At 35.2% G+C, this 27,875-nt stretch overlaps 1 protein-coding gene across 1 annotated transcript in view; it reads right to left on the bottom strand.

Moving 5' to 3' along the window:
• Nucleotides 1-1,894: 1,894 nt before the first annotated feature.
• Nucleotides 1,895-27,875, bottom strand: part of Liprin-gamma (liprin protein kazrin) — a gene marked incomplete in the record, with an annotated part of 215,304 nt that continues 189,323 nt past the window's right edge. Inside the window, 16 exon segments of the mRNA XM_072304697.1 lie at nucleotides 1,895-3,610; nucleotides 4,184-4,207; nucleotides 5,524-5,550; nucleotides 6,578-6,791; nucleotides 12,386-12,530; nucleotides 12,974-13,097; nucleotides 13,805-13,963; nucleotides 15,034-15,222; nucleotides 15,896-16,101; nucleotides 16,375-16,547; nucleotides 17,078-17,171; nucleotides 19,726-19,815; nucleotides 22,290-22,527; nucleotides 23,743-23,892; nucleotides 24,190-24,317; nucleotides 26,028-26,330. Of these exon segments, the coding sequence (XP_072160798.1) occupies nucleotides 3,341-3,610; nucleotides 4,184-4,207; nucleotides 5,524-5,550; nucleotides 6,578-6,791; nucleotides 12,386-12,530; nucleotides 12,974-13,097; nucleotides 13,805-13,963; nucleotides 15,034-15,222; nucleotides 15,896-16,101; nucleotides 16,375-16,547; nucleotides 17,078-17,171; nucleotides 19,726-19,815; nucleotides 22,290-22,527; nucleotides 23,743-23,892; nucleotides 24,190-24,317; nucleotides 26,028-26,330 (2,534 nt within the window).

Raw genomic sequence — 27,875 nt, 5'->3', positions numbered from 1 at the left:
AATTTTATTCCAATATTTTCGTTGCACTGTGCTAGTTGGGCAGCAGTGAAATTGTGCATGAATGGGAGTTTTGGAAAATGTTTTTATCTGTTGGTATCACTGTGAAGTCTGGCAGATTACTGCTCCATGGAAAACATCTTGATGTTCTGAACAGGGAACTGCCACAGAAATTTTTGTGTGGGGCAGTGAAAACAATTTTTGACGTTTCCTCTTACCATGCGAAAAACTGAAATAAAATTGTTGCAAGGCCCCACGGCGTATAAAACTAGAGTTTCACTTCTCTATTATTTATTTTTGGCTTCTGCTAAACTCAGACTGCTGTAGAACACCATCAAAAGCATAAAAAAAAGTCAATGATAGTTGTTATTACTTGATTAAACGTTACTACATAATACAGTTTGCAGGGAAATAAAACTTTAAGTGTCTTGGCACAGGGCAATGGAAAAATTTGATACCCCCCCCCCCCCCCAGCATGATGGGGGAAAATCCAAAAATTTTGAATCATTGCCTCATACTGCAAGGTAGATTTACACAGGTATGGAAAAGTTGAAAATTTCCCATGAGCCTCAGTACATGTCACATGACTACGTGACGTAGGTTAAGGGGCCCGTTTTTTAATTAAATTACAATCAAATTAACATTCAAACGTTTGTGCGTTTAAACGTTAAAATTAATATCGCATTATCAAAATTGTGCAAAAAAATCCCACAAAATTTTAACAAACGATAAACCGAACATAATAAATCAAAATAATCAAAACATTCAAAATGGCTGACGTTAAGGGGCCGCTGGAGAGCCAATCAGAGGCCAGTTGTTAAGTTCTGTCCATACCTGTGTAAATCTACCTTGCTCATACTGTAGTTTTTTTTGCATCGCCCAGCAAAACATGGCAGTGAAACTCTTTAGTTTTTCATGGAGCAATAATCTGTGGGGGCAGACGTATGAACTAAACCGCTTACGATCTGTAGTTGAGGACACACAGAAATTTTCCTTCAAAATTTTAAGAACTGATTTTTCACAGATAGACGAGAGTCTCTCTATTTAAACTTTTGCCTCCTTGAACTGAGATCCTTTTTCTATGGATGACCACAATTTCTTCATCGTGTTACGTTCACGTGTTACATTGAAAATTTCAGAGTTTATATTTTGTGGCATTAAGATAATCATCTTAAAAGTTCAAAGAAACCTTTACAACAGACCATTCTTGAAGAAACAAAGAATGGTCTTGCCTAACTTGGCAACATTGCAGTCAATTATACCCTGGTAGAAATGACGTGAAAAACACTTAGAAATCTCAAAAAACTGTTAAGATTGTTTTCAGGAAACTCTAGGTATTCAATTTTTTTTTTGGGGGGGGGGGGATAAAATTTTCTTCTGATAACATTTATGAAAAAACCTATTAATTAGGTACTATTTTTTAAGAGATTTTTTAAACATTTAATTCAAACATTTTATGTGATGAAAAACTAAAGCAAGTCTTTCAAGGGTTTTTCAAAACTTTTTTCCCCTTAAATTTTACATATGGTGAATACTTAAAAGAGTACCCCAAAGTAGGGTTTCCTGAAACATCAAAATTAGCAGTTGTCTCTTTAAAATTTACAAGTTTCTTGATAAAATGTTAAAATCAGTTGTTTCTACCAGAGTGTATGCAAGCACCTTTGGCCGCTATGACCCCTTCAAGTACGGCTTGAAAATATGTGAGTTTCTCATAATTTCAATGCCTACAAGTTTAATTGAGGTAGGCAAGCTTCGACCTTCAAAATGTCCGACAGTAAATAAACTTGATTTACTGCAAATTTTTTTTAAACGGCGAAGTTGAATATTTTCAAAATATACAACAGCTGAACAGCTCTTACTGAAGGGATAAGTTAATAACAAATAACGAAGAACCATATGAAATAAAAAGTTCACCTTTGTTGATTCTCAAAAGATAAAGTACAATAACAATTAGGTACAATTTACAACTACACACAATTAACAACAAGAAACTTAGATACATTAGAATGGGAAAACAATGAGCTTTGGGAATGGTGTTCTGAAATTCAGGCTTGACTTGAATACAAATACCTCCATCTATTGGTAATTAATAGGTACTGTTAATTCACAGGACTTCCTTTCAATGGTTGCGTAATACATCTGATGATTGTTCAGGCAAAGTAAATGCAAGGAGTATGTTTAAATAGCTGTCTTGAGGGAGGAGAAAATACTTGATCTGGAGCCGCAGGAAGTATATTGAGAAAAATTAATGGCAAAGCATGAATCATCGACTTTGTATTCATATTTTTCCATTTGAAGCTAAGGTAAAGAGTCAATTATGAAGGTGCTTGTTGTAAGCACCCTGATATTCGATTCTTTCCCATAGGTTTGAATGACAGATCAATAGGTGGATTGCAAAGCACCACAGGCTATTGGGAAAATTCAAGTGGTAGGCTTACAGAAACCGAGAAAATTACATACTTGAGCACACATATTCATGGTATGCTGTGTGAGAAAAATGTACTGAAAATTGACTTGTTGTTTCATTAGATAGAATGAACTAATTCTGACTAACATGTCGATAACCAAATAACCTCTAGATAAATGGAAATCATAAAAAGGTTTTACCAATGAAAATGATGGAAGTCATGGGTGGTTGTCCGAAAAAAAATTTAAAAATAGTTTACTTTTCTAAAAACAAAGTAGGACAGTCTCCAGTTCTGAGTCTTTGATATGATAACAATCAGAGCACAAAAAACTTAGAGCGTAGATTCTTTTCATGGCTACCTAATCAAATAGATATTGCATAATTGCAATTTTTTGTCGTAAAATTTGTTTAATAAACGAGGAGAAAAAAAAACAATATTTGTAATAAAAGAACTGAGAAATGGTGATGAATCATTTTTCTCGATGCTTTGTGAGGTACGTATGCAGAAAAAATAACAAAAGAAAATGTGTAAATAATAAATTGAATGAACATGAGAGACATTAACAGAAGAAAAAACAAACAAAAACAGGCAGTGTATGGTAAAAAATAAACAAGAGGAGAACCAACAATACCAGTAAAAAATTATTTCACACAAGTTTTTGGAGTTTTTGATTGAGCACAACGATGCGCTTTTCATAAAAAATATCCCTTTTGTTCCTCTATTCATTGTAAATGCAGCTGCAAAAATAAGATTATTCATACACCTTAAAATAACTTATACTATTCTTCACTTTGGAAAAATAGTTACACAGTTTAAATTACAAATAATTTTGAGATCTCGCAAGATAAAAAGAGAAAAGTAAAATTTTCGTAAAAACCTAAGACTAGGGATTCTGAAGTCATGGGAAAGAACAAATCTGATTAAAAACTCGTGCCTTACACAGGCGTAACTAAAATTGAGTCAATATCACCAATAGACTTGACTCTACGATGTCTCTGTGGGCGAGTTTTCCTCTTAACCGTTGCTACAGCAACTACAGATTGTGGTGACTCAGGCCGCTGTGATGAGAAATAGGATGCTGCAGCGCTGCTTCCTGATGATGAAGATGGGGACACCACCTGAGGAGTGTTCATGAAACTATCTCTTCTTTCCTCTCTCAAAGTGTTTTCTTTATTCTTGATTCCGAATACGCGACTTAATGATCCCTGAAACAAAACCGGAGAAAGCATTCAGCACATTGTAAACATTGTGTACCTGAGGAAGTGTTCAAATGTAATTTTTCACCCACAGCATGAAAATACTTTGCTGACCATTACATAAGTTAACACGATTATTCACCAGTATACAAACTTCTTCTACATTTTATTTTAAAATTCTGTGATAATGTAAAACTCATTTTGTTAATACACGTAAGTTTGTGAAGAGTAAAGTAAGACGCAAACACAGTTTTGCACGTTTTGAATGTTATAGATTAATACAGCAGCTAGTGCTGAAAAAATTGGAAATATTTATAACACAACACAGAATAAAAAACAAAAACCGGATCCCAAGAAATTACGTTGGCTTAATCAATTCTCAGAAATCAGATTGGATAGATTCTGTAACTTTCTGCCCTCTTCTCCTTACTTAGAAACAAAATACTTTTTCCCACATTTTGAATTTTCGACAGGAGAAAATATACAACTATATTTTCAAATATGATAAGCCCAGTCTATTTTTTGGACTATTCAATTGCAACACTGGTGCAGTAAAAAACACTCACAGTAACTGACACTTACTTGTGAACTTTTCCAAGAGGAAAACTGAGCGGCAAAAGTGGGAAAAGAAAAAAAAAATTAGGTTGAGGACAAAATAGTGAGGATACACAAAAGACAGAAAAAATTCAAAATATTTAACTGGTATTTTTAAGGGTGTGAGTACTATATGAGCAAACAGAATTTTCGTTTGCTCTTTTACTCATCCTTTTCATTCAGCTAGCCTTGCAACTGTCAAAAGAAACCGAAGCAATTAAAAAACACAAAATATTCAATAAGTTTTGATAAATGCCGATAGCACACCCTTTACATTTTTAGTTAAAAGACACAAATTTCATGTTCACAGTCTTACTGAAATTTTAAATTTTCTTGTGGACGGAGATAGAACTGTCTGAATAGTGAACTTTAAAACAATGGGTACCTACGCCTAGTTGTCTATAATATGAGTACTGCGCTCACTCACTTATTATACATTTTATACATTTAAGGACGATTGTCTCGGAGCTGTACACTCTAGTCCAGTCGTAATAAAGTGGAAGATGGAGAGTGCAGTTCCAAAACAATTATGGGGCTTGGAGGACAAGGCGCAAGAATGCAGTTTTTGCTATTTCGAGATATATCAGTTAAAAGTTTCGAAATTACATGGAGCTTTATGACAGAAGGAAGGCCCTGACTCACTTTCTGATGCTTAAAAATTAGAATTTGGGAGTGAATTTTGCACAGAATACATTTTCAGACTAAGAACCTCAATTTTTTTAAAAATTGCACTTAAGTAAGCGCCTTGTCTTCCAAGCCTCTCCATTGCCCTTACATGTATCAAAAGTGAGTGAGCTCTGAGTTTATGTAAGTGACAATTGGGTGTTAAAATTGTTAAAATTGTCTTCCTACCTCGTTTTAGCACTCTAGAATGGATCAGCTGCACTTGCCACAGGTTTGTATTTTAATGATTTAAGCTTATAGACTAACGAAAAGTATTGACATCTGTCTAAACGTGTAGATTCTACAATTAATGCTGACATAGATAGCGCTCTTCAAAAAACACAGTGTATAATGTTATCCACTACAGTGATGCAAACAATGGTTTTTTCCACCTTGGTTTCATTCATGTTTTGAGTCGAGAAGTGCAAATATAAAAGAAACCATGGTGTGTGCTACCACAGTGGATGACATCATACACAATGTTTTTCGAAGGGCTATCCATTAATGCAACTCTGAAGAGATAAGGACACCTGTTGGCGTTTTACTCAAATCAAGAATCAATAAAAATTAAATCAAACAAAGGAGAAGAAAATAAGAAAAAGAGCAGAAAAATATATGTACTTATCGGTTATTATTAGTTATGTGGTACCTACTTGAATACGAACCTTTTTTAAGTATGATAAACTGTAAGTCTAAATCCGGGAAAGAAAGCATGATGGAAAAAATCAGGGTGTTAATATTAAAGCAGAAGATAAAGCACAAAAAATGTATTGCACTACCAGAACTTATATCCAACCGATGATTAGATTTTATGCCCTAGCTCACAACATGTAACAAGAGTGACATAAGTAGCATCGATTACCGTAATGGCTGAACAAACAGGGCTTGTACCCTAGTTTAAGAAGACATGAAAAATGAGGAGACAATGTTCATCTTCCGTAAGAAAATAAAATAGAAGTGGCGCTTTAAAACATTACAATCAAAAATTGTAAAAAGAAAAAATTGAGCATCTGAGTTTGCGACGTTGTAAATTGTGATGTATTTCATCGAAAAAAGGGTGAACTGATAATTTTTCTCCCAAAAAAATGTTGGTGATTTTTCTCTGTTCCTGCTAATAATAATCTTCAAAAATCTCGAGACAAAACTAAGTTACAGTAACAAAAAAAATACATATGATTAGCGACTCACTTGTACTTTCATTTAAAACAATTTTTCCGAAATGGTTTCGGGCACACATTCCATCTTCAGCGTTAAACACGGGACACAATATTGAAAAGTGCAAATGAGTCTGTAATTATATATATTTCCTTCTTGCTTTAATTCGTTTTATGCAGTCCGTGCAGAAGGTGCGTTTTTTACGTTTTTAATCTCAATTAAGTTATGCTGTCTTTTCAACAAAAACGAAGATGAAATTTTGAAAAGCTACCTTTGCAAAGTTAAGCTTTTAAGAATTGCAATAGGCCTAAAATTGTTTACCAAGGTAAAATGAAGAGCTATTCACTGTGTAAAATCATTCTAAAATCAGAATAAACGCATGAGCAAAGCATGTAATTTCCTCGCTTCACGATTATCAGGAGATATTTTAACATGTTTGAGTTTCTCGTATCAAAAAATGTGTTTTCACTCTGGCAAAACTTTGCAACAAGCCTATTAGAAGAAGGTATCGAGCAGCGATGATTTAGAGATAATGAAATGCTCGGCGAAAGCGTGGAGACTCACCCGCAAGCTAGACCTTCTGCGGTCACTAGAGGACGAGGAAACGGACTGTGCATCTGGTGCAATAGTCTTATTTGATCCTTGAAGTATTCTTGAATTCGTGAGGCCGCCAGCGTATGACCTTGAAAAACTGCGGCCTAGACTTCCACCGTTGGCGATTCTTTCAGCACGCCTCTTTTCCACAGTACTTACTCGCACGAAGTGTTGGAAAGCGGCTCTATTTTCAGGTCGAACAATTAACATTAAGGGTGCACATAGCAGGAGGAGATGCAATCAAGCAGCAACACAGAACAGCCCAGGGCATCAAATAAAAACATAAAAGCAAAACAGAGAGCATAAAATTAAACAAAATAAAAGATGATCAATGATTGAAATGCACTATAGACTCGCTAATCCACACGGGCTGAGTTTATTTGACAAGTTCATTCTTTTGCTCTATTCAAACTCGAATAACAACGATAGAATAAGTGAAACTCTACACTATTAATGGCCAAAAAGCAGGACAACATATTTTCATTACAGTCCATTCCTATTTTTTTTTAAGCGAACTGAGCCAACTTTATGGCTTAAAATCCATACAAAATGTTCTGCTAACGGAAAAGTTTTAGAAAAACACATTGACTAGTTTTCCAAAGAAAAAATAAAGAACGAGAGGAAGTCTGCAACGTCGCAAACGATGATACAAGGATTTTCATTTTGACCATCTCTATGGTATGCACATTTTGATGTCTCTAGGTATTTCATTTTATATTTGTTAAAAGCAAATATCTAATTCTTTGGCAGCTCAATAAATATGTGCCCGTAAAAGATTAGGATAACTACAGCAAAGTATGGATTAGCAGTTGAAAATGAGATGGAAACAATGAGTGTGAATGAGTTTCTGTGAGTGCATGATGAGAGACGTCGAATATGATCAGATGAGAAAAGCATGGAGCCTAGAAACACATGTGTGTCATGAAAATGATAGGCTACTTATTTGATTATTTATTTCTTGCATACATGAAGGGCAGATGATGGAGACCAAAACAGGAAATGAACGAAGATGCACATTCAATGATGAGAACTAAGGCTAACGCTATAATATGGAACAAGAAGAGGGCAGCAATAACAGAAAAAGGGAACTTAGTCGAGCTTTCTCAAAAAATGGTCATGAGTGAATTTTTCAAGGAGACCTTGACCAATCCGCATTTCAGAACTTAAAAAATGTCAAGATTGATAGGATTTAGGTACTACCAGAGTTGCAAAAATTCATGCATGGGTGTTCTTCCATTTATTTTTTTTTAGGTACTCAACATACAACAATACAGAAATACATGGAGAAAAATAATCATTAACCATATGCTTAAAAATTCCTCAATTGTTGTTCGCTCCAACAAAAGTACGATCGAATTTAAAGAAAAAGATAACTATTTCAACAAAATGCTGTTCTATATGCATTTTTTAGTCTAGATATGTTTCAAGATCCGTCCAAACAAAACAGACCGTGTCTACCTAACAGAAACGCAACAAGTGGCACAAAGTTTAGGTAGAGAAAGAAGTTAAAAGTTTGTTCCTCCACTAGATTCAATGTTAAGGATGAGGTTTAATGACTATTTTCAAACTCAAAATATTTTATTCGACTTTGAATGATAAACAGGAGAAAATGTATACCTAGCTGGATTCAAAACTACCCCCAACTCATAGTTTCCCAAAGACGGCTTTGAGTGTTTCTGTTAAACTTGGTCGAAATAACACTGTTGACACTGGACAAATAATTACTTGACAATAAGTTTAACTCGGTTTTCTAAGTAAAGAGGTGAAATCTTTGAGAAAACTTTCAACTTCATGAAACCTTTTGCACATCCTGAACTTATTGAAAAGTCACTAGGGAACAAAATCTTTGGAATATTTCTTGAACATTCTGATTATCAATACCGTACACTAACAGCAAAAATTACTTTTCGCCCTTTAAATGCATTGTATCTCAGTGATGAGTCCTTTCTTTTCTGTTCAAAATGTCCAAAATTCCTGCCTGTTGAATGCATGTCCTTAAAAGGATACCTAAAAATTAATTGTTTTTGTAGTCTGGTACTTCATATTAAAATCCTCACTAAAGAATTTTTGCTGTGCTTTCTTAATATTTTCAAATGGAAAAAAACAGATTTGCAGACCTCTTTAAATTTTTAAATTAAAAAAATATACTGAAGATCCATCACACGATCGATATTTATAAGTAGATCACTTGTTGCCTCAGCATTTTTCGCTTTGACCAATTGCATTACCAATGACAAACATTACTTTTAATCGTTTATATACGACAAAGTATCTATGGCCCAAGTGTCTTCAATCTACTTTGACTTTCATGATGGTTTTCATTTTTCCAGACTTTATGTTGAATAATTGACTATATCAACCAATGACTCCTAAACTGCTATAAACTATGAACAATTTTCCACCACAGAACAACTAAAATACGTGGTAATCGTACACTACAGGGTGTCCAGCAAAATTTTCATTCCCCCTGACCCTTGAATTCACCCTGACTTTACAGGTTTCCCGTAACTTTTCGATTTTCTGTCTCCCAGACTTTCCCTGCTTCTCTTGGACCTTTTTTCTCCAAACATGAGAAACACAATGGTATCAGTGTAAAAACAGTGAAATCATACAAAAAATGTAAATGTTGCATAAGAGCTTACAACATTCCCCGTTACTTTTTCACTCTCCCAGACCAATTTCATTTTTTTGACTTTCCAGCCTTTAGAGATCCTGTAAGTTCATCATTGTAGAAGTTTCTTGGAATTGCTAGCATAAATTGATACCTCATAAAACAGACGATTCTGTTCAACAATGAGAAAACTGCTTAGGGTCAGCGTTTGATAATGTTCTGTATTTAAAGTTTGTTAACATTACAGTAACCAACATGACCAAAGAATTAATGATAGCAGATACTATAAACCTATAAAATAAGTATCACACAAAATTATATGCATCTTCATTGATTTAATTACTGAAAATCTTAACAAAATTATTTCACATATGTGTACAGAAATAAACGAATAAGAGAGAGAAAATAAACAGACAGAAACAGCGATGCCTACTGTGAACTAGGCTTCTAGACAGGATGTGAATTGAAGCACTGCATAGCATGTCTACTCTATAAAATTTCACAAGAAAAACAAATCACACAATGGAAAGTCTGGAAACTCATAAATAAGATATTTCAGGTGTGTTAAAAATACTTATTACACTCTCGTTTGGAAGTTGATTTCCGAACCTCCCATTGTACGAGTCGTTCCCTACATGAGATCTTGAAGAGGAAGTGACGCATTTTGCTAGTTAAGACCTAGTCTAGTGGCCCATTCACTCTACCTCTTAAACATAGTGAAAATTTGTAGACAGTCTCCGAGATCAAAAATAAAAGGAAATTTGAATAAGTAACAATCTGAGATATAACTGAAATTGCCTAACACATTTATTGGTAAATCACAGCTCAAAGGTATTGAAAATATCAACAGCTCAACGAAATCAACAAAAAAATTGGGATATGTGATAATGTTATGAGTTCCTCTCTGCATAGATTGGTGGAATTCCTGACGGTAACTTTTCAACAGCACTATCCAGGTAAGAAATTATCAGAAAAAGATAACTTCCTAATAATGTTTCCTATACTTACACCCTTGAATTTTATGAGAAACATTTTGACCAATTTGATAATTTTTTTTCAAAAATCCGGAGAAATTCTTGTGAATTAATGGCACTCCCTACTTTTCAAAAATGCAAAAATTAGAAATTACTGAACAAGTTCATTACATACTTGAAACTGTCATACGTTTGGTTCGTTCGATAAATACTTCTAGATGCCAAAATGCTGGTAAGCCTATACTTGAAACTGACGCCAACATTTTAATTTTACCTCTCTTAGCACTACAGTCCCTTATTCCTGTTTGTCGAGGTCATACATTCTGTGTAAGCCCTTAACATCTCCAGCAGAGTTGAGATATTCAAGTAAAAGGAATTTGCTGTCTCATTATCAAAGACTTAAAGAAGCAAACTGAATGGGTCCGTAAAAAAATAGTACCAAGCAAACGTTCGATGGGAACAGGTTAAAATAATAAGGAAGAGCTCAGCTAGGTGAACAGTGATGCAAACATAGGAGTTGTCTGTCTACACTTAAGAGGAAAAAATAGAGAGGGAAATTAATGTTGTAAATACATAGCCTGCATCTCCAATAATGATCTGCATGGACACAGAAAAAGGAATTCTGTAAACAACGAGAAACTTGAAAGAACACAACCATGTCTCTCAATGAAAAGATCAGTGAGGGTCTTGCGCTCAAGAGGAACGTGCCGAAGGGAAGGAAAACAGAAACGCAGAAATATAGAGTCAAATTTGTACACACGTGACTTTAAATTTTGAATGGCCTCCGTCATTCTTCAATCATGATTGCAGAATTTCAATCTACAATAGAAAGAATCATGAGATAAACTATTGAAACATTGAGAAATTTTCATAGAAGATTTTCCCAAAAATTGAGAAGAGAAAACTTGGTATCGTTGATTTTCATGACTTGCAATTGCATCAAAGTTAGATATTAGCTTAGGAGGAAAAACCGAAATAAAGGTGCAATAAAATTACCATCCTTGGAATTAATGTAAAGTGCCTCTTTAACAATTGAAGAACTAAATTATCACTAGAAATAGGAGAGAGTTTGAAAAACTGCTATGTAACAGGTCTCTAGGCAAGGATTGAATTTTTTCTGCCTAGTACAGTCCAATTAAAGCTCTGCGCAACATTTTTCTCATCAAAATTTTAAGACGGAAATTAAACAAACCACAACCCCTTGTCAACAAAAAGTCTGGAAAGCAACTCCTGAGTAAGATATGGTTTTTTACGATCAACATTGGTTGAATGGCAATAAACAAAATGACGTCATCTGTATGGTTTAACTTCAATTTGAGCTGTGTCGGGGACTTGTTAATGTCTCACTCAGGAGTTAATTTCCGAACTTCCTGCTGTGCTAGTTGTTTCCTAAATAAGAGTTTGAAGAGAAAACATGCAGGAAGTTTGACTAATTTCAACCTTGTGTAGTGGCCCATAATTGATTGGTATATCTCCATAAATATTCCATCAAATGATCATCTATGATTTCTTATCAAATTTAACAGTTTTTCCTTTGTTGCGGTGGTGGAATTGGTGCACAATTTGGAACCAGCTACAAGGAAAATATACTGCAATGCTGGATAGAAAAAGGCGGGATATGTATTGCAAAAGTGACTTTTTCTATCAACTTGGGTCTAAAAATCTACATTGAAGCTAGATTTAAGTCACTTTTAGACCCTAATTTGAAACAACCAAAAAATTTCCTGAAAATTTTTTCTCCTCATCTGCACACCAAAACAAATAAAAAAAAAAAAAAAACACTCACTTTAAGCTATTTCGAATACTTTTCAGATTCTTCTATGCATACGTCAGAGTTCCTTGTGTGGTATCTCTTTGCCGTGCTGACAAAAAGAGCAGGGCTGAATTTCAAAATCAAATTTTCTTCGACAGTTGATTAATTTAAATCTGAGGAATTGGTTGATGCTGCTGATGTAGCAAAACTCACCATTTTTTCAATCGAGCTCAATCATCTGAACGAATGCGAGCGTTTGCCTGTTAATTACAGATAATTTTTTTAAAAACGGTGGATTTATTAAATATCATTTTCCACTTTAACCATAAAAAGTGTCTCTCCTAAAGCTTAATTTTTTATTTACTGCCCTCTTTGAAAACACGGCGGTACAGAGATAAAATTGCATATAAGGAGGAGTTTATTGATGAGAGAGTTCATACCTGGCTGGAAGCACAAGAGATTCAAGTTCCGCAGTTAGATGTCTTCGGATCATGTTCCTTGATGGAGGTATTCCAAGAGCTGTCGCCATTGTATCACCGTTGAAGGATGATTCTAATACGACTAAAGCACCATGAACGCCACTACCTAATTTTTTTTTAAAAAATTAAAAGAGAAATTTATTAATTTTCCTATAATTGATTCTAATTTCAAACTAAAGTCTTTATTATACTCATATATATGAGAGCAGATGCTGCGACAAATTGGGAAAAACATTAGTGCGCTCAAATATTGACATGTTACCTGGCGCTCATGTGAGATACCATAATTTTTATGATTACATTATTACACTGATGGCCACATGCATTTGTCACGCATTTGACATGCATTGTATAAATTTTGTCAGGTTAGTAATGTTTCCTTCTGTTTTATTCTGCATCATGGAGTTTTGTAGTTATTTTTCCTAGTCTATAATTCCATTCCTGCAGATTTTGTCGTCAGGGGAGCTTTCACACTTTACAAGATCCTTGATAGACTTGAGCAAAAATTCTAAAAAATAAAAACTTCAAATGAGGTATTCAGAAACGAACCTTTAAGATTGTCAGCGTATTCTCCCAAGTCGATAGACCTGGCCCATCGGATAAATCTTTGATTGGTCCATACTAAAGGATCAGCGTCAATGTTTTCGCATTGGTGTCTTCTGATTGCTAAAGCCTGAAAAAATAAAACGAGCAGCTCTAGAGTTGAAGACTAGAAAGCACGGAGATAATTTTTTGAGAAAAACTAGGCAGACTCTACACTGTTATTGGATAAATCTGCAGACGGCTACAATATAAGCAGAGAAGTCACTATTTTTTCTCCTAGGAAAATAGTCTTAGGTATCTTAATAATACTGTTTGGCAATCAGCTGCAATTTTTAAAATATTCACCATTCTAGTTTAAAATTTGCCTAAAAGTTGATTCATTTTAATATTAAAACCATTTACACCATTATTCCACAGGTGGCCACATTCATTTGTCACGCATTTGTCATGCATTGTGAAAGATTATGCATTTCAATGGCGTAAGTCCGCTATCACATATCTCGTTTGCGGAGTCTGAAAATCTCCGCCTTTATGTCATTTTTTTAAAGGAGAACGAATTGACATCATTCCTTAAAGTTTATGCAGAATTTTCTTTGCACAGAGAAGAAAAATCACGGCAGGTTTAAAGAATTGCCGTTGAGTAGTTTTCCGATTAAAAAATAAAGTATGACAGGAAGTCTTCCACGTCGCAAACTGAGTTACATGATTGCCGACTTACACCGTCAGTTTGCTTCTGCTTGGTCCTTGTAAAATAATTTGCGACTAATGCTTCTCGTAAAATGCAGAAAAACTGAAGAAAAATGTACACTAGAAATAGAAGTTTTTGAAGTGCCGCACCTGTCTATCATATTTGATCATTCGAAGGAGGTGAATCCCGTGAACTATGGAAGCTTGATGAAATTTTCTTGTTACGCCTAAAAATTTCTCAAGTTCTTTTTTACTTAGATGATCCAGCATCCTTGCATCCACCATGTTTGCGGCAAAACTCTCTGAGTACTGAAATCAAAAGAACAAATGAGAAGATGCATTAGTGGGAGAATTACCTACTGTAAGAAGATGAGTGACTCAAAAATGCAAGATTGTGATGAGCACACTTAACAATAAAAACTGTAAAATTGAATTTCATTGTGAAATAAGGAACTACAATAGATAGCTCATTCAATCAGTATAGAACTCATTGAATGCAGGGTTTCCCTGAGAAATTGAAACAGAAAATAACGTAAAAAACAGTTAAGGTACTCATCTATAGTTAACATTTGCGGAGGAAAAAAAAAACACTAAGAAGTGGTCCGAACTGTGCGTAAAAAGGTGGGGAAATGGTGCTGGGTCCACACCATTTCGGGGAAAACAAAGCAAAGTAATTAATATTTGCTGAATATGTGTACTTGAGTGGTAGTTGAGTGTAAACTACATCTTTATTTTATTTCTGTGGATATATCTTGGAAAAAAATTGATTGCCGATTTAACAATAAAATTGCTAAAACAAGTGACAGCAATGTTTTAAATGTACATTTTACAATAGCGGAAAGCTAATTAAACCACGGGCATGGTCCAATTAGCATTTTTTTATTGTAAAATTTACATTAAAACATTGCTGTCACTTTTTTTTTTAGCAATTTCATTGTATCAATCATTTTTGCTGTGTGTGAGTAGGGGTTGAATGTGTATGTAATTAAGTTAAAAAAATTCAATACTTCTCATGTTTTATTGTTCATGGTTATGAAGAAGTCCTAGTTATAACTCAGTTTTACATTAAATATGACATGAATTCCTGAGTTTAGCTAGCTGAAAGCTAATTAGACCAGGGGCGTGGTTCAAATAGCATTTTTTTTTATTGCAAAATCTACTTTGAAATATTGCTGTCACTTTTGTTTCGCAATTTCATTGTTGAATCAGCAATTTCATTTTTGCTGTGTATGAGTTGGGGTTGAATATGTATGTAATTAAGTTAAAAAATTCAATATTTCTCATGCTTCATTGTTCATGGTCATGAAAAAGTCTTAAAAATAGCTCAGTTTTACATTAAATATGACATGAATTCCTGAGTTTAGTGTGAAAAATCTTACCTGAGCTAGTCCCAAATCGGGAAGCCACTCACTAGAGACCCAAGTATGCCCCAACTGACCAATACAAGGATAGCGAACTAGAGAAGGATGTCGATGCTCTTCAATGGCAAGGACCAACTTTTTCCGGTGCATTGGGTGCGTTATGCCCAAACCGTTCTCTAGTTCTATTTCATTCAGCTCCAGCAAGACCTTATTTGACAACAAATTATACAAATTTAGTGATCCATTGAATTTACTACAATGAGCCACTTGACACGGTGTTGAACTAGACATGTTTTTCACAACATACTTATCAGCTAAAAACCTCTGATACATTTTCTTATTGAATTCTTTTTTTTACTATTTTTAAAAAAAACAGTTTATGGAATCACGTGATATTCTTTTGAAAAAATAATACTTTTTTTGGAATAGCATCTGTCTTTATAAACATACATGTTAGTTTGTAAGTATGAAAGTAAAAGACCTATTTCTTTAAACTTGTATTATTTAGAGGCTGACCGGTACCGCCCTCTTGGGCATTACCTTGGTCTACTACTTCAATAGAGAGCACCTTATTTTCCAATCCTCGTTTCATCATTTCTATTGTTTTACTTACATACAGATATATTTTATCCCAGTTTTCTTTTCCTTCGAGCATTATTATTTTAATTATTGTCTGTTTGTTTACTTCCTTTCTTATTTCTGCCAGTGCAGTTGCAGTTGCTCTGCTCGTTTTTCTAAGAAAATAAAATGTAAGAAGAAATTTCGAAACCTGCGATTAAAATGTGTGATTTGCTGTTTTACCATCAACATGATTGATACTGTGTTAGGATTTTTTCGAATTTTTAAGGAAGGAAAGAGAATGGTTTACAGGGGTGCTTACTTTGCCAGATTTGATGTTTTCGGAACAGCGAGGACCGTATTGAGGCATGCCTAGAGCTATTTCTAGCCAAGCTAGAACTGTAGGTGCTCGCCATCGTTCCATTGGTACAGATGCAGCTTCTCGTAACAGTCGTAGTTTCTCCGCGTAACCTTCTTCCGTTAGCGGAGACCAGCTCCTTCCATGCGAGTCTCCAACATCTGAAACGACTATGAAAATCGCAATTTTGCAATTTGATCAAATTGAAAAGGTAATTAATTTATCTTTTATTAACATTAAAACAGTAATACATTTAGTTTTTGATTGGATTACAGATAAAAATTTGGCATTCAAATTCTGACAATTGTAAGATTCACTAATCGTTGTAACTCAGATGTATCTTTTTTCATGAGTTTTATTTTGTCTTCAAAAAGTAGTTTCCAGATGTTCAATTAGAAAAATAGTTATTTTACTGTAAAATATCAGGCTAAAGTTATTCATACCTTCATGAACACTACTAGGACTAGAGACTTTCCGGTGTCTTGATCTGGCAAACACCCTAGAAATACTACCCCATGTACTCCCAACACCACTCCGGCCGCCACTTGACCGCAAAAGTTTATTCCTTCGAACAGGTTCACTTTCTAAAGGTGGGCTATTTAGCTGTTCCACAGATCTGAAAAATATGTGAACAACCGCAAAGTAAGAACAGGCACTTATCAATATGAAATATTTAAACTGCACTGAAAAAAAAAGTTGCTAGAGTAACATCCTGGATGTTAAAAATCTGCGCGACACCTTTTGAATGTTGTTCACACTCTGGCTGTTAAAATAACATCCTAGCTATGTTAAATTAACAACTCACTGTAGCATTCATATCAAAATTCAGGAGTTGTAGTGCAGATTTTTTACATCTGGGATGTTACTTCAGTAACTTTTTTTTCGTGTGAATATAATAAAAACTAGTATGCGCAGAACATTTTTTAAAAAACATCAAACGATTTTGATTTCTTCATTAATTACTATGTTACAGTAAAAAACCAAAATCAGTGAAAACTAGTTCTGATGACGGGGGTTTGTGAATACTAGTTTTCATCGATTTCTGGTTTTTATTGTGACAACTACATTTTTTCTCTTTTGTTCCGTGAAGATACTGTTATTATATTCCAAAAATTAATGGGAAAAAATTGAACATGAGATACTTACCGAGAGAAAGTATTATTATCCAGAGATCTAGAGAATGAATGAGCATTTAATGGAGATAAGGATGGACTACTGCAGTCTTTTGGATTGATAATAGCTGGAACAAAAACGAAAGGTACACTCTAGAGAAATGCGGTTGTGATGACATGGAAAAAATCATGGATGGAAAGATGAATTAAACATTACAACCCTACTTCAGGCTGCACTGGGAAAAACTTGGTGCCAAATACATCTTATCCTAGCATCAACAATAGGTTCTAATACTGTTTAAAAATATTAGATAGGTGAGTACTGACATGTTAAAGAAAAGAGCAATACATACAAAGGACAACAGTGTACGCAATAAGATCATGAGTGAGCATGGTATCATTTCTTCTTTTCTGCAAGAGGGTCACACTTTTATTCTTATCATTCACATTAATATTCAGAGGTCAGCTTTTTTTCTGCATGTATTTTGTTCCGTGAGAATTTAAATTAATTTTTAGTGTGCGTAGTGCTTTCTTCCACCAGGCAAAAGTGTACAAAAATTTTGAAATTTCTTGCAGCTACTGTTTTCTAATTAAAAGTGACTGCAACTCTCAAGAAAAAAAAAAGCTTTCAACCATCAGCGTTAGCAGAAGTACTTTTGAGTAATGGGAAATGAGGCCCATTTTTACTATAGAGACAATTCTTCATACTCCTGATAATTGGACGTAAATGATCGAGTATATGTATACATTTCAAAGGCTCCAACAACTTGCTTGCATTTGCCAAAATTGGTACTTTAATTGCTTGAGTGTGCAAAAGTTACTTACGACATCAATTTGTTGTGAAATATGTAATATGATAGGTATTAAAGGAGAGCTCACATGCACATTTATTCATTTGAATGAAAAGATAATTGAAAAGATGTGTGCATGATGTGCGCATTACATGCTAAACACATAACAGAGCAGTGAAAAGAGCTAAAATTGTGTGCTGTTGCGGATTGAAACAAATGAATGGAACAGGTTAATAACATTAATTTTCGACCGCACCATTTCTCGATTAGAATATTTTCAGATACCATAAATGGGAATTTTCACAAACTAAAATTTTAATTTCACCAGCCGAATTAAACTGAGTCTAAAAGCAGGAAACAAATTTTACTTTCTTTTGATTGACCCTAAGTCTCATCACATCCATGGCTGAAGGGAAAAGTGTACTACTTAGTGAGCCGTCAAATACGGAGATGCAGTAAGGTTGTGTGGATGAGAACAATTACTTTGCTGCTCAAATCAGATTCTGGTCAAATATACCTATCAATTTTAGATCCAGATTAAAATGTAAAATACCGTCTGATAAGCATTTAGAATTTAAGCATCACCCATGAAAACGTTTGTGTTTCGTTTCGTTCATTTTGGATCATCGTTTTTTAATAGTTTTTGTTTTCTAGTTATACAACTATATGTTATATGAATAACGATTATGAAAATAGTTCAATACACCTGTTATTAAAAACCACTTAAGGTTAGTGCATGAGTAATGGCAAATAATTTGAATTAGAGCATGCTCAAGGACAATCGTACAAATATTATACCAAAGCTATTCATGTTATTATATTTTAGGATCTCTGGCATTTTAAAAGCTGAAATAAAAATCTCAGAAAATGAAAACTTAGCAGCCATTGTTGGATTAATCTCGTATTTTGATTGAGAAACTATAAAAACGCATAACTTGTTTGCAACTGTTGTTTAAATTTTTGCTCCTTTTTTGTTTTCAATACTAATAATATTCATCCTGTATTCATCACAAAGAGATGAAGAATCCAGGGAAATTTTTAAAAAATGACGTTGACTATTTTTCAATACAAAAAATAAATTATAACAAGAAATCTACCTTGCTGTAAATTGAGATACACATTTTTGCAGTTTCACCAGCTTCTTAATGTACCTCCTGTTTTCTCCCTTTTTCAGTGCAATTTGGCTCAAAGCCTACAACTTAGTAATACCTATTCATGAAAACTATTTTTCCCCTAATTTTCCTTGGTTTTTATGCTCTACTTCCTTAAATTGAAAATATGTACTCCTTTTTTTCTAAATCTCTCATGTTTTTTGTGCAGGTGCAAAATATGCAGCAAGAAGAGAAAATAAGTTTAACTACCAGTAATGGAGGAAATAGTGCAGAAAAAATAATAAAATGTGCGCTTCAACACACAATAAATCGAATAAATTTAATTCCCTTGAAGTTCAAATGAAAATGTATGCTTCTACGGCAAACTTAGAGTAATAAAGATGTTTACTATGGTCCTTGCTTAAGACGTATCTAATGCTGCTATCAACATAGAAAATTTTCCACAATCAAGAACTCCATGGAAAACAAACTTGATCAGAAATGGAAGCTCTTTGGGCAAAGTTCTCAGCTAATATCTTCTTCCCCGAGAAAAGACACACACACGCAGAAAATACACAAAAGTAACTAATACTTTGAAGAACAACCAGGAACATCTAGGGAATCTTCCGAGGAGCTTTTCTGAGATTAGCATTCAAATTTCCTGGAAAACGCCGAATCATCATAACTCCATAAACCTGTTTGAAAGGAGTGCAAAAGCTGTTTAAAAAAATGAGGGGCAGTGACATGAGAACGCCTGTGATGACGATGAGTAAAGAGGAAAAAAGTGCCAGGGGACTCACATTGGTACAAACTTGGAGGAGCGATGGATGAAACTAGTGATATCGAGTCAAACTCTCCGGTGCTAGGCTCGATAGTGATTGTGGGGGCACCTAAAACAGACACCATGCATTGACCTAGATGAATGACAGGCAATAGAGTGGCTTATTGATTATCTCTTTCCGAAATCGACAACTGGACAGGGTCAGAGACGGCATCACATTCCGTGAATTCCCCCCCAAAAAAAAAAAAAATTATGTAAAACCTTTGTGTCAAGTTTCGAAAAAAGATGAGGCATGAGCTACCTACGCAGGCGATGAGCTAGAGTGAGAATGAACAGAAATAATCAACACAGAATGACTGAGTGTGTACCTGGTCGATACCACGAGTGAATTCTGCGGTGCCGTGTAAACTGTACTCGGCCGAGTCCCTTGAGTGTTCCTCCTTCCGAGTACTCTTCTAAATATTCAAAGTATCATTAGTCTAGCATTGGATAATATTATAGAGGGCATTATATTTTAAGGCAACCATAAGTCATTGGAGAAATGTTTTGATGGAGAATTTCGACAAATTTTGCTAGGAATGGTCGGCAGGGGTCAATTAGGGCTGAGTGCTGTTTGTTCTCAAAACTTCTCCGGCTTGGAACGCTACGAATCTTTGTGCCAAATTGAAAAACTTGGTACTTTTTTATTACAAATTATGCATTTAGAGTTTTTATTGAGCTCAGACGTTGATTTTTGACAGGTAATGTCACTTTCATAAGCCTCTTAGGAGTCAAAGTAGGTAATCAATAATAAATTGAATAAAAACTCCTAGATTCTTGTGAGAACTTCATCTAGAGGTATTTGCTAGGAATTTTATTGTTAAAACCTTACACATCACAACCTGCACCACAAACGTAAAGATTTTCTGCAACAGAGCACAGCTATGACTTGAAACTTAAGAAAAAAGTTATACTTGTGAATTAAGAGTCATGGATTTTTTTTGGAGGTCAGAATTTTGTTACTACCCCTCCAATAATTTGTTAGTGAAGCAAAACAATGTACATCCTCACTTATTAAAACTTTCATGGGCAGAAAAATGTTATTTGTTAAGAAAGTGGCTAAGAACTGTCAATTTATCAGTTGTTAATTTTGGTGAACAACGCAAACTGAAAATTTTTCACACCAAAAGATAAGGTTCATTTTCATTACTCAGAGAAACTTTCAAACATATTTTACAACTCCTAACACTTTTAAAAATTGGTTTGGAAAACAGCTTTGTGCCTCTAAAATAAAAAATGAAAAAAGTGAGTTCCAGAGATAATGAGGAATTTAGCTTTTAATAATTTGTTGTTCACAGTTCATTCTAAAAATTCTCCGACTATTACTTTTAGAGATACAATTTTAAAGAAATGAGGGTCAAAAATGCAGAAAATGCCTGTATAAGCAGTTTATGAATTGCAACAAAATTTATCAGGCATGATAAGCAATCTCAACAAATTTTCGAGACCTTCTCAAAATGGAGGAATTTTTTGGAGAAGTTGGAGAAATTTAGGAATTATGGCTGTAAAAACGCCTTCTTTTTTACATTCCAAAATTTCCATTAAAAACAATGGATCATAAAAAGTGACCATAGAAATTATCTGCACTCCCATACAGCGTTCATTTATTTTTAAAATCATCATTTATTTTCACCTTACAAAAACAGTTCCTTGACTATTCTGGCTTCCAAAAAACTTTCAATTTGCGAAGAGCGTTATTTGACTTAGGCACTGCACTGATTAGCAATGAAGAGTCTAATTGAGGACACCGCACCAAGAACAACCTATAGGCGTATAGGTCGTTATTACGCCAATCTGCTTTTCGGATTCTACGTACCCTGGACTATGCTGTGGTAGCGATAGAATATAGATAGGTAACGTCTCGAGGTCGAAAAACCTTTTTTTTCCGAGGCAAGTCAGGCCTCTGGATCGATGGGTGCAAGAACGACCTATACGCGCGGCCTTATCATTCTCGGTTAGCGGGCATCGGCGCGGCGCGGCGATAGTGATGGCTCGATTTTTTGATCTCATTTTATAAAGATTTGTTTTTATTTCAGAAAAACGAGCTATTGAAATAATTTATTCTCCTCTCAAACTATCCTTTCCTCCAAAAATGTATACTTCGCATTTTGCCACCAAAATGACTGTTGGGCGTAATACGGGCCTATAAATTTAAGGGCCTATAATGTGCTAGTTACCCCTCTCTATACTCACCATCGATATTCTTTTATTTTGCGTTAATCATGCGTGATTAAAATGATTTATACTGCATATTGCCACCAAAATGACTGTTGGACGTAATAACGACCTATAAACCGCTTTTTTAAATTAACTATATTAGAGTGTAAACCCAAAATGTATCGCAAAATCTACCCGGCATCCTTCAGTAGAAGGGTTAGGTCACCCAAAAACACCAAAACAGGGTACCTGCATAGAAAAGTCTGCGCAGTACATCAAAAACAAAACTTTGAATGCGTTTTTCTCAAAACGCGGTCTCCAGTTATAGGTTGTTCTTGGTGCAATGTCCTCAATTGTTGATGCCTAAACAAAGAATCCTTTATTTACCATCGGTTGTGGAGTCAGAGAGATTTCCACCGGCAGATGTTGCTCCAGATTCTCTGTCTGAGCTACCGCGAACACCAGAATCAGCACTACAAGAGCCACGATCTCCCGCTGCAGGGACCAGGCAAACATTGGTGCTCATTCCGTTTACCGTTTTGGCACTGGCTCCTCCACAGAGCGATACTGAGGCAAGACTCTCTTGATCAGAGAGGCAACCTGCCGCAGATAACTGCCGGCGAGCCTGCAAAAACACAACAGAACCATAAATAAACGAAAAAATGTGGTGGCTTGATTTCACAAGTGCATAAATTGTAAAATACAATGGACTTTTGCACAATTTTCAGTTGCATAATTGCGCAATTGAACTTAGCAGCCAGCTGAGATAAGATAAAATAATAGAAATTTATTTGTTATTTGAACATAAAAGGCTGGCACAAACTTATCAAACTTTACTTTCCTAAATTAAAACCTTTGGCAGATAAAAAGGAAAGAAACTTTAATCACATTTCATATCATTATAGTTAAGAGACTTAGTTCTTGAGATCATCAGAAATATAATTTGTTTTGCTCCCCTTTCTTGATTTTCAAAACTTAACGATAAAGTCAACTTTTAAGGGGATTTGTGACAGACTTTGGCTGGAAAACAGAATGGACCATGAGTATTCCTAACAGAGAATGGCAAAACAACAGTAAGGTCGCAACTATAATAAAACTAATGAAGCCCGTAGGTATCTTGATTCTGACGAGTCATACTTTAAGCTCTTGTTTAACATGGTAAAGAAAAGCGAACATATTAAATGACTAAGAATTTTCACAGAATGTATTTTTGATACAAAAGGGAGATCAAAGAAACTTTACAAATTGAAATTGCATTGTATTCCATAGCAAATTAAGCACCTATGGTAAGGATTTTCTTTACAAATTGCTACATATCGACGGCTCAAGTCTGCAATCACATATCTCGTTTGCTGTGTCTGAAAATCTCCGCTTCTATGCTATTTTTTTAGAGGAGAACAAAGTGGCATCATTCCTTAAAGTTTATGCAGAATTTTTCTCACACAGAGAAGACAAATCACGGTAGTTTTAAAGAATTGCTGTTGAGTAGTTTTCCGTTTAAAAAATAAAGTATGACAGGAAGTCTGCGACGCCGCAAACCAAGTTATGCGACTGCCGATTTACACCCACGATACATATTTCCACCAGTTTCACTATCAATCTGTGGCTGCTAACTGCGACAAACAACATTAGTCATTACTGGAAAACTATACATAAATTTTTACAACAAATTTCGATGGCTGCAGCCGTAAAATGCGTATCTCAGATTGTGATGTTGTAAGTCTCTACTCATGTTTTATTTTCTTTAAAGGAAATCTAAACAACGATTTTTATTGAAATTTTTTGTGTATGTTCTTCACATCTTGAAATTCTTGGAGAAAAAAAAATACAGTAACTTTACCTCTAAAAGTAGCTGTTCTTTGAGATCAAGCTGTGCAGCCAAACTTAGACTACGCTCTGCTTCATCTCTTGCATGCCGCAGAAGACTCCACCGCTCTCTTTCTCGTTCTGCTCTTTCTTGTGCTAATTGTTCTTCACTTTCACGCATCCTCTGTTTTAATGAAAAATCATAAAATATTAATCTACAGTATAGACAGGAACTCTGGAGTAAAATATACATACTCTACTGTTGATTGTATTTCTAATTGATACTTTAGCGCCAATAAACTTGCAAGAATGAATCAGTTGCGCAAGTCACGGAATCGTGTATTGATGGTTTAGATTACAAATAATCAGGGTATTTACAAAAATTTAATTTCAATTTTTTCCTGAATTTGTCTAATATTTCAAATGAAATTTTCTGATTTAAAACTTGGAAAACTACGGAGGATGGAGTAAAAAAATTTACCTGCTCAAAACTTCTGATAAATTCCCTGAGTTCCTTCTCCTTGTCACCCAAAGTACCATACAACTGTTTCATTTGATTAAGCAGATCAAACTTTTCAGCTTTCAGCCTTTTGCGGTCACTTTTCAGAGCTGAAAGAAAATTAAAAAGCATAAGCAATATTTTTTTTTCAAACCTAAACTCTGCGGTATGTAGATTAGCAGATAGACATGGTGAGTATAAAAACTGCTGCTCAGTGTAGCCATAAATTGATAACCAACAGAAAATATACCACCAGTTTTTCCCATTAAATTTCATCCATTCACTCTTTTTGAGGAAAATTTAAAACCGATTCTACGCAAAATTTGAACCAGCAGGTAGTCAGGTAGAGGCAGGGCCATTAGTCCAGGCGCCTGGTAAGTCTACCTGGAATTTTGGGTACACAGCGATTTTTTTGGCCTACTTTATGTTTTTTGGGTCGCTGAATCCGAATCTGAAGTTTCCGCACGCGTATCTGGTGAGCATTTTCCGCTATTTTGAAAAAATGGCCTAAAAAGGCCTTTTTTTGCGGTTTTTTTGATATAGCGGCTACGGATGAGGAAAAGTCCCGGATTTAGCTAATGTTTTGAATAGCTGACAAAATTTGGAAGAAAATGGTATATGAATATGCTAGGTTTGCTCAAAAATTGAGGAACCTCGGATTTCGGAACTTTAGAACGCTTCGGAACTTGGCTGACCGCGGCGAGCCGGATCGCGCGTTGACGGGTGCGCCGCGAAAACGTGAATAGGCGCGATGTTCACGATGCTGTATCTTCCTCAATTTTTAAGCAAACCTAACATATGTATACACCATTTTCTTCCAAATTATGTCAGCTATTCAAAACATTAGCTAAATCCGGGACTTTTCCTCATCCGTAGCCGCTATATCAAAAAAACCGCAAAAAAAGGCCTTTTTAGGCCATTTTTTCAAAATAGCGGAAAATGCTCACCAGATACGCGTGCGGAAACTTCAGATTCGGATTCAGCGACCCAAAAAACATAAAGTAAGCCAAAAAAAATCGCTGTGTACCCAAAATTCCAGGTAGCCTCATTTTTAGCTACCAGGCGCCTGGACTACATAGAAAGAAAGGGGAAGACTTTAAGCTATTTTGACAGGAAAATTTGGAGCTCAAAGCCAAGCAGAGACCACAGCGATTTCAAAAATTGGTTCAAAGAGATGGCCAACTGTTATCCCTGGTAGGTATTATTATACAGTGTAGCCGAATGGTAATTAGCGATGGTATGTAAACAAGAAAGAGGTATACTTCACAGAGCGCTTTTTGGGCATTGAATCTTTCTGAAGCTATTATGCTCCTCAATTCCACTGTAGTGCCTCATTGAATTTTTAAAAAAAACTTCCAAAATCTCTCAAACAATATCCGTTTACCAAAGTCAAAAATACATGAGAAGATGATAAAAAGACCAAGGATTTAAAAAAATTCCTAAAAACTGCAAAAAATGACAATTTTTGGGAATAAATTAGCTTAAGAACAAGTTGTAGACCACTTGTTTCCTCGTTGATTTTGCTGATGAGATATCAGCAAAATATTTATAAGATATGAAAGATAACTGACGCTATGTAATTTTCAAGTCCCTCCGAAAATTTTTGCTGGGCAACCATTGCAGAACATTGCAAAAAAATCTGAAATGCAAACCTGTTGTTGATATCAGCACACAGCTGAATTCAGAGGGAGGAGGATACCTAAACCTTAAACTGATCCAAAACTTCTTAAATGTGTCTGTGAATTATGAAATGACTTTTTTTCTTAAGATTTTAGATAGTAGATAGACTTTTGGGTATTGAAAATAAAAACCTCCTTTACCTGCTAGCGCTTGCTTGGCTTGACTGAGCTCTGTTTCTAAGGCTGAAATCTTTTCACTGTCATTTAGATCCTCATTGGTTGCTATCGATGATTTCGCAGAATCAACAGGCGATTTTGAACTTGAGTCAATACTATTGCATAGGTTTCCAGTAGCTATACCAGACACGGAAATTAGTTTCCGCAATTCGGCCACTTCTCTCTTGAGGCGGTCATTTTCCAATCTGAGACGTGTGCTTGCGTTACAGCTGGATTGAGCATCGTTTGAGAGGTTGGCTATATCTACATTGCTTTGATTAGATCCACCTACTGAAATAACAGAAAATAGAATAAAAATTCCAAATTTTAGAGGAGTACATAAAGAAATACACATTACAATATGATAAAAAAAGAAAAAGAAAAGCTTAGGATTCAATTTTTCTACTTGAAGGGGTTTCAAAAAAAGTAAAATTTTGGATAAGATAAGTTGGAGTTGAATAAACAAGTTGAGCGACGTTTATTGTTGTGAATCCGAGAAATGCGAAGTGGAAATTTACAAGTTAAAATGAGACAACACAAAAACTTTAAACTGATGCAAAGGAAGTAGGAAAATAGTTTTTTAGGTTGATTTTTGAAATTGCTGTTCTTGTTTTCTTTTCGGTCGTGAAGCCTCCGTGAGAAAGGGGGGGGGGGGAGAGAGAGATGGCAATTTTCTCCCTTAAAAGGTATACTCAAACTATTCCCAGTGATGACAAGCCCACGTCCACCAATCACAGCTGCCCTCGGGCAACATCCCGCGCAGAGACCACGCGTCTATACCTATAAAGATGGTACTCTTGCTGCGTGCTCATCATAAACGCCTTCATTATTTCTGTCTGCAACATGCAAGACAATTAAGCGGGGATAAGAGGCGCTAACATCATGGGCCGTTTTCTTGTCTTACAACGTCCGAAACTAAACAAATAAGGAACTACTTCTTGGGAAAAAAACATCAAATTAGAAAATAATTAGATTAGTTACTGGTACCAGAGATGAATTGGACTGCATTTGGACATAATTATGCTAAAAGTAACTAGATAGAGGTGGAAAAAAAGGAGTGTGCTCGTTAGTTGAGGGTGGTAAGAATGAGTGGGAATTATAAATCGCCAGTGACGTCAGCGGCGACGAAGGAGACGACCTTCCACGGATCCGAGTCTTTAACTCATGAGCCCGATCCACAACGCTCTTGTCACGTACCCAAGGCTCATGAGTTAGCATGTTTTGGCGCTTAGTTCCTTTTGATTTAATTTAAAAACGGACTTTTCCATTTTCCCAAAAGGAATCACGCCCATTTCTACAATATTTCTCATGCAGCTTCCACGAGCACACCCCCGTCTTCCCCACACGTCTCTAGTTCCTTTTAGCATATATACGTCCATTTTTCAATTGGGAACTACAATTTCTTGTAACTACAGTTTCTTGGGAACTACAATCTTTTTCGAAATATTATATGTCAGGGTTGCCACCAAATCTAGGAAATGAAATTGCCTGACATTTTCTCGACACATTTTGATGAAATTCCCTTGCCTCGAAAGCAGCCCCGATCAAATGTTGATATAGAAAAATTCACATAATTATGGTTATTTTTTAACACATGCTGCGCCGGATACTTAAACGCGAGGGTAAGAAAGTAAGAGACGTCGAAAGGCGCCGCGCCACTTCGCACAGACACGTGAAGAAATGAAGGCACCGAGATTCTGAGATAAAAATCCAAAAATGTAAAAGGAAGGCCAGATGGTCAAAAAGACATATTTATAGAAAGTTTTTGGACAAAATTTGTTGTTCGACACGTCAAATCCTCTGTAAGAAACAAATAAAGATGCTTATCAATTT

The sequence above is a fragment of the Bemisia tabaci genome, chromosome 9 (genome assembly GCF_918797505.1).
Source record: "Bemisia tabaci chromosome 9, PGI_BMITA_v3".
Taxonomy (NCBI): Eukaryota; Metazoa; Arthropoda; class Insecta; order Hemiptera; family Aleyrodidae; genus Bemisia; species Bemisia tabaci.
The sequence above is the reverse complement of the archived record's forward strand: the minus strand, read 5'-3'. Positions and strand labels throughout refer to the sequence as shown.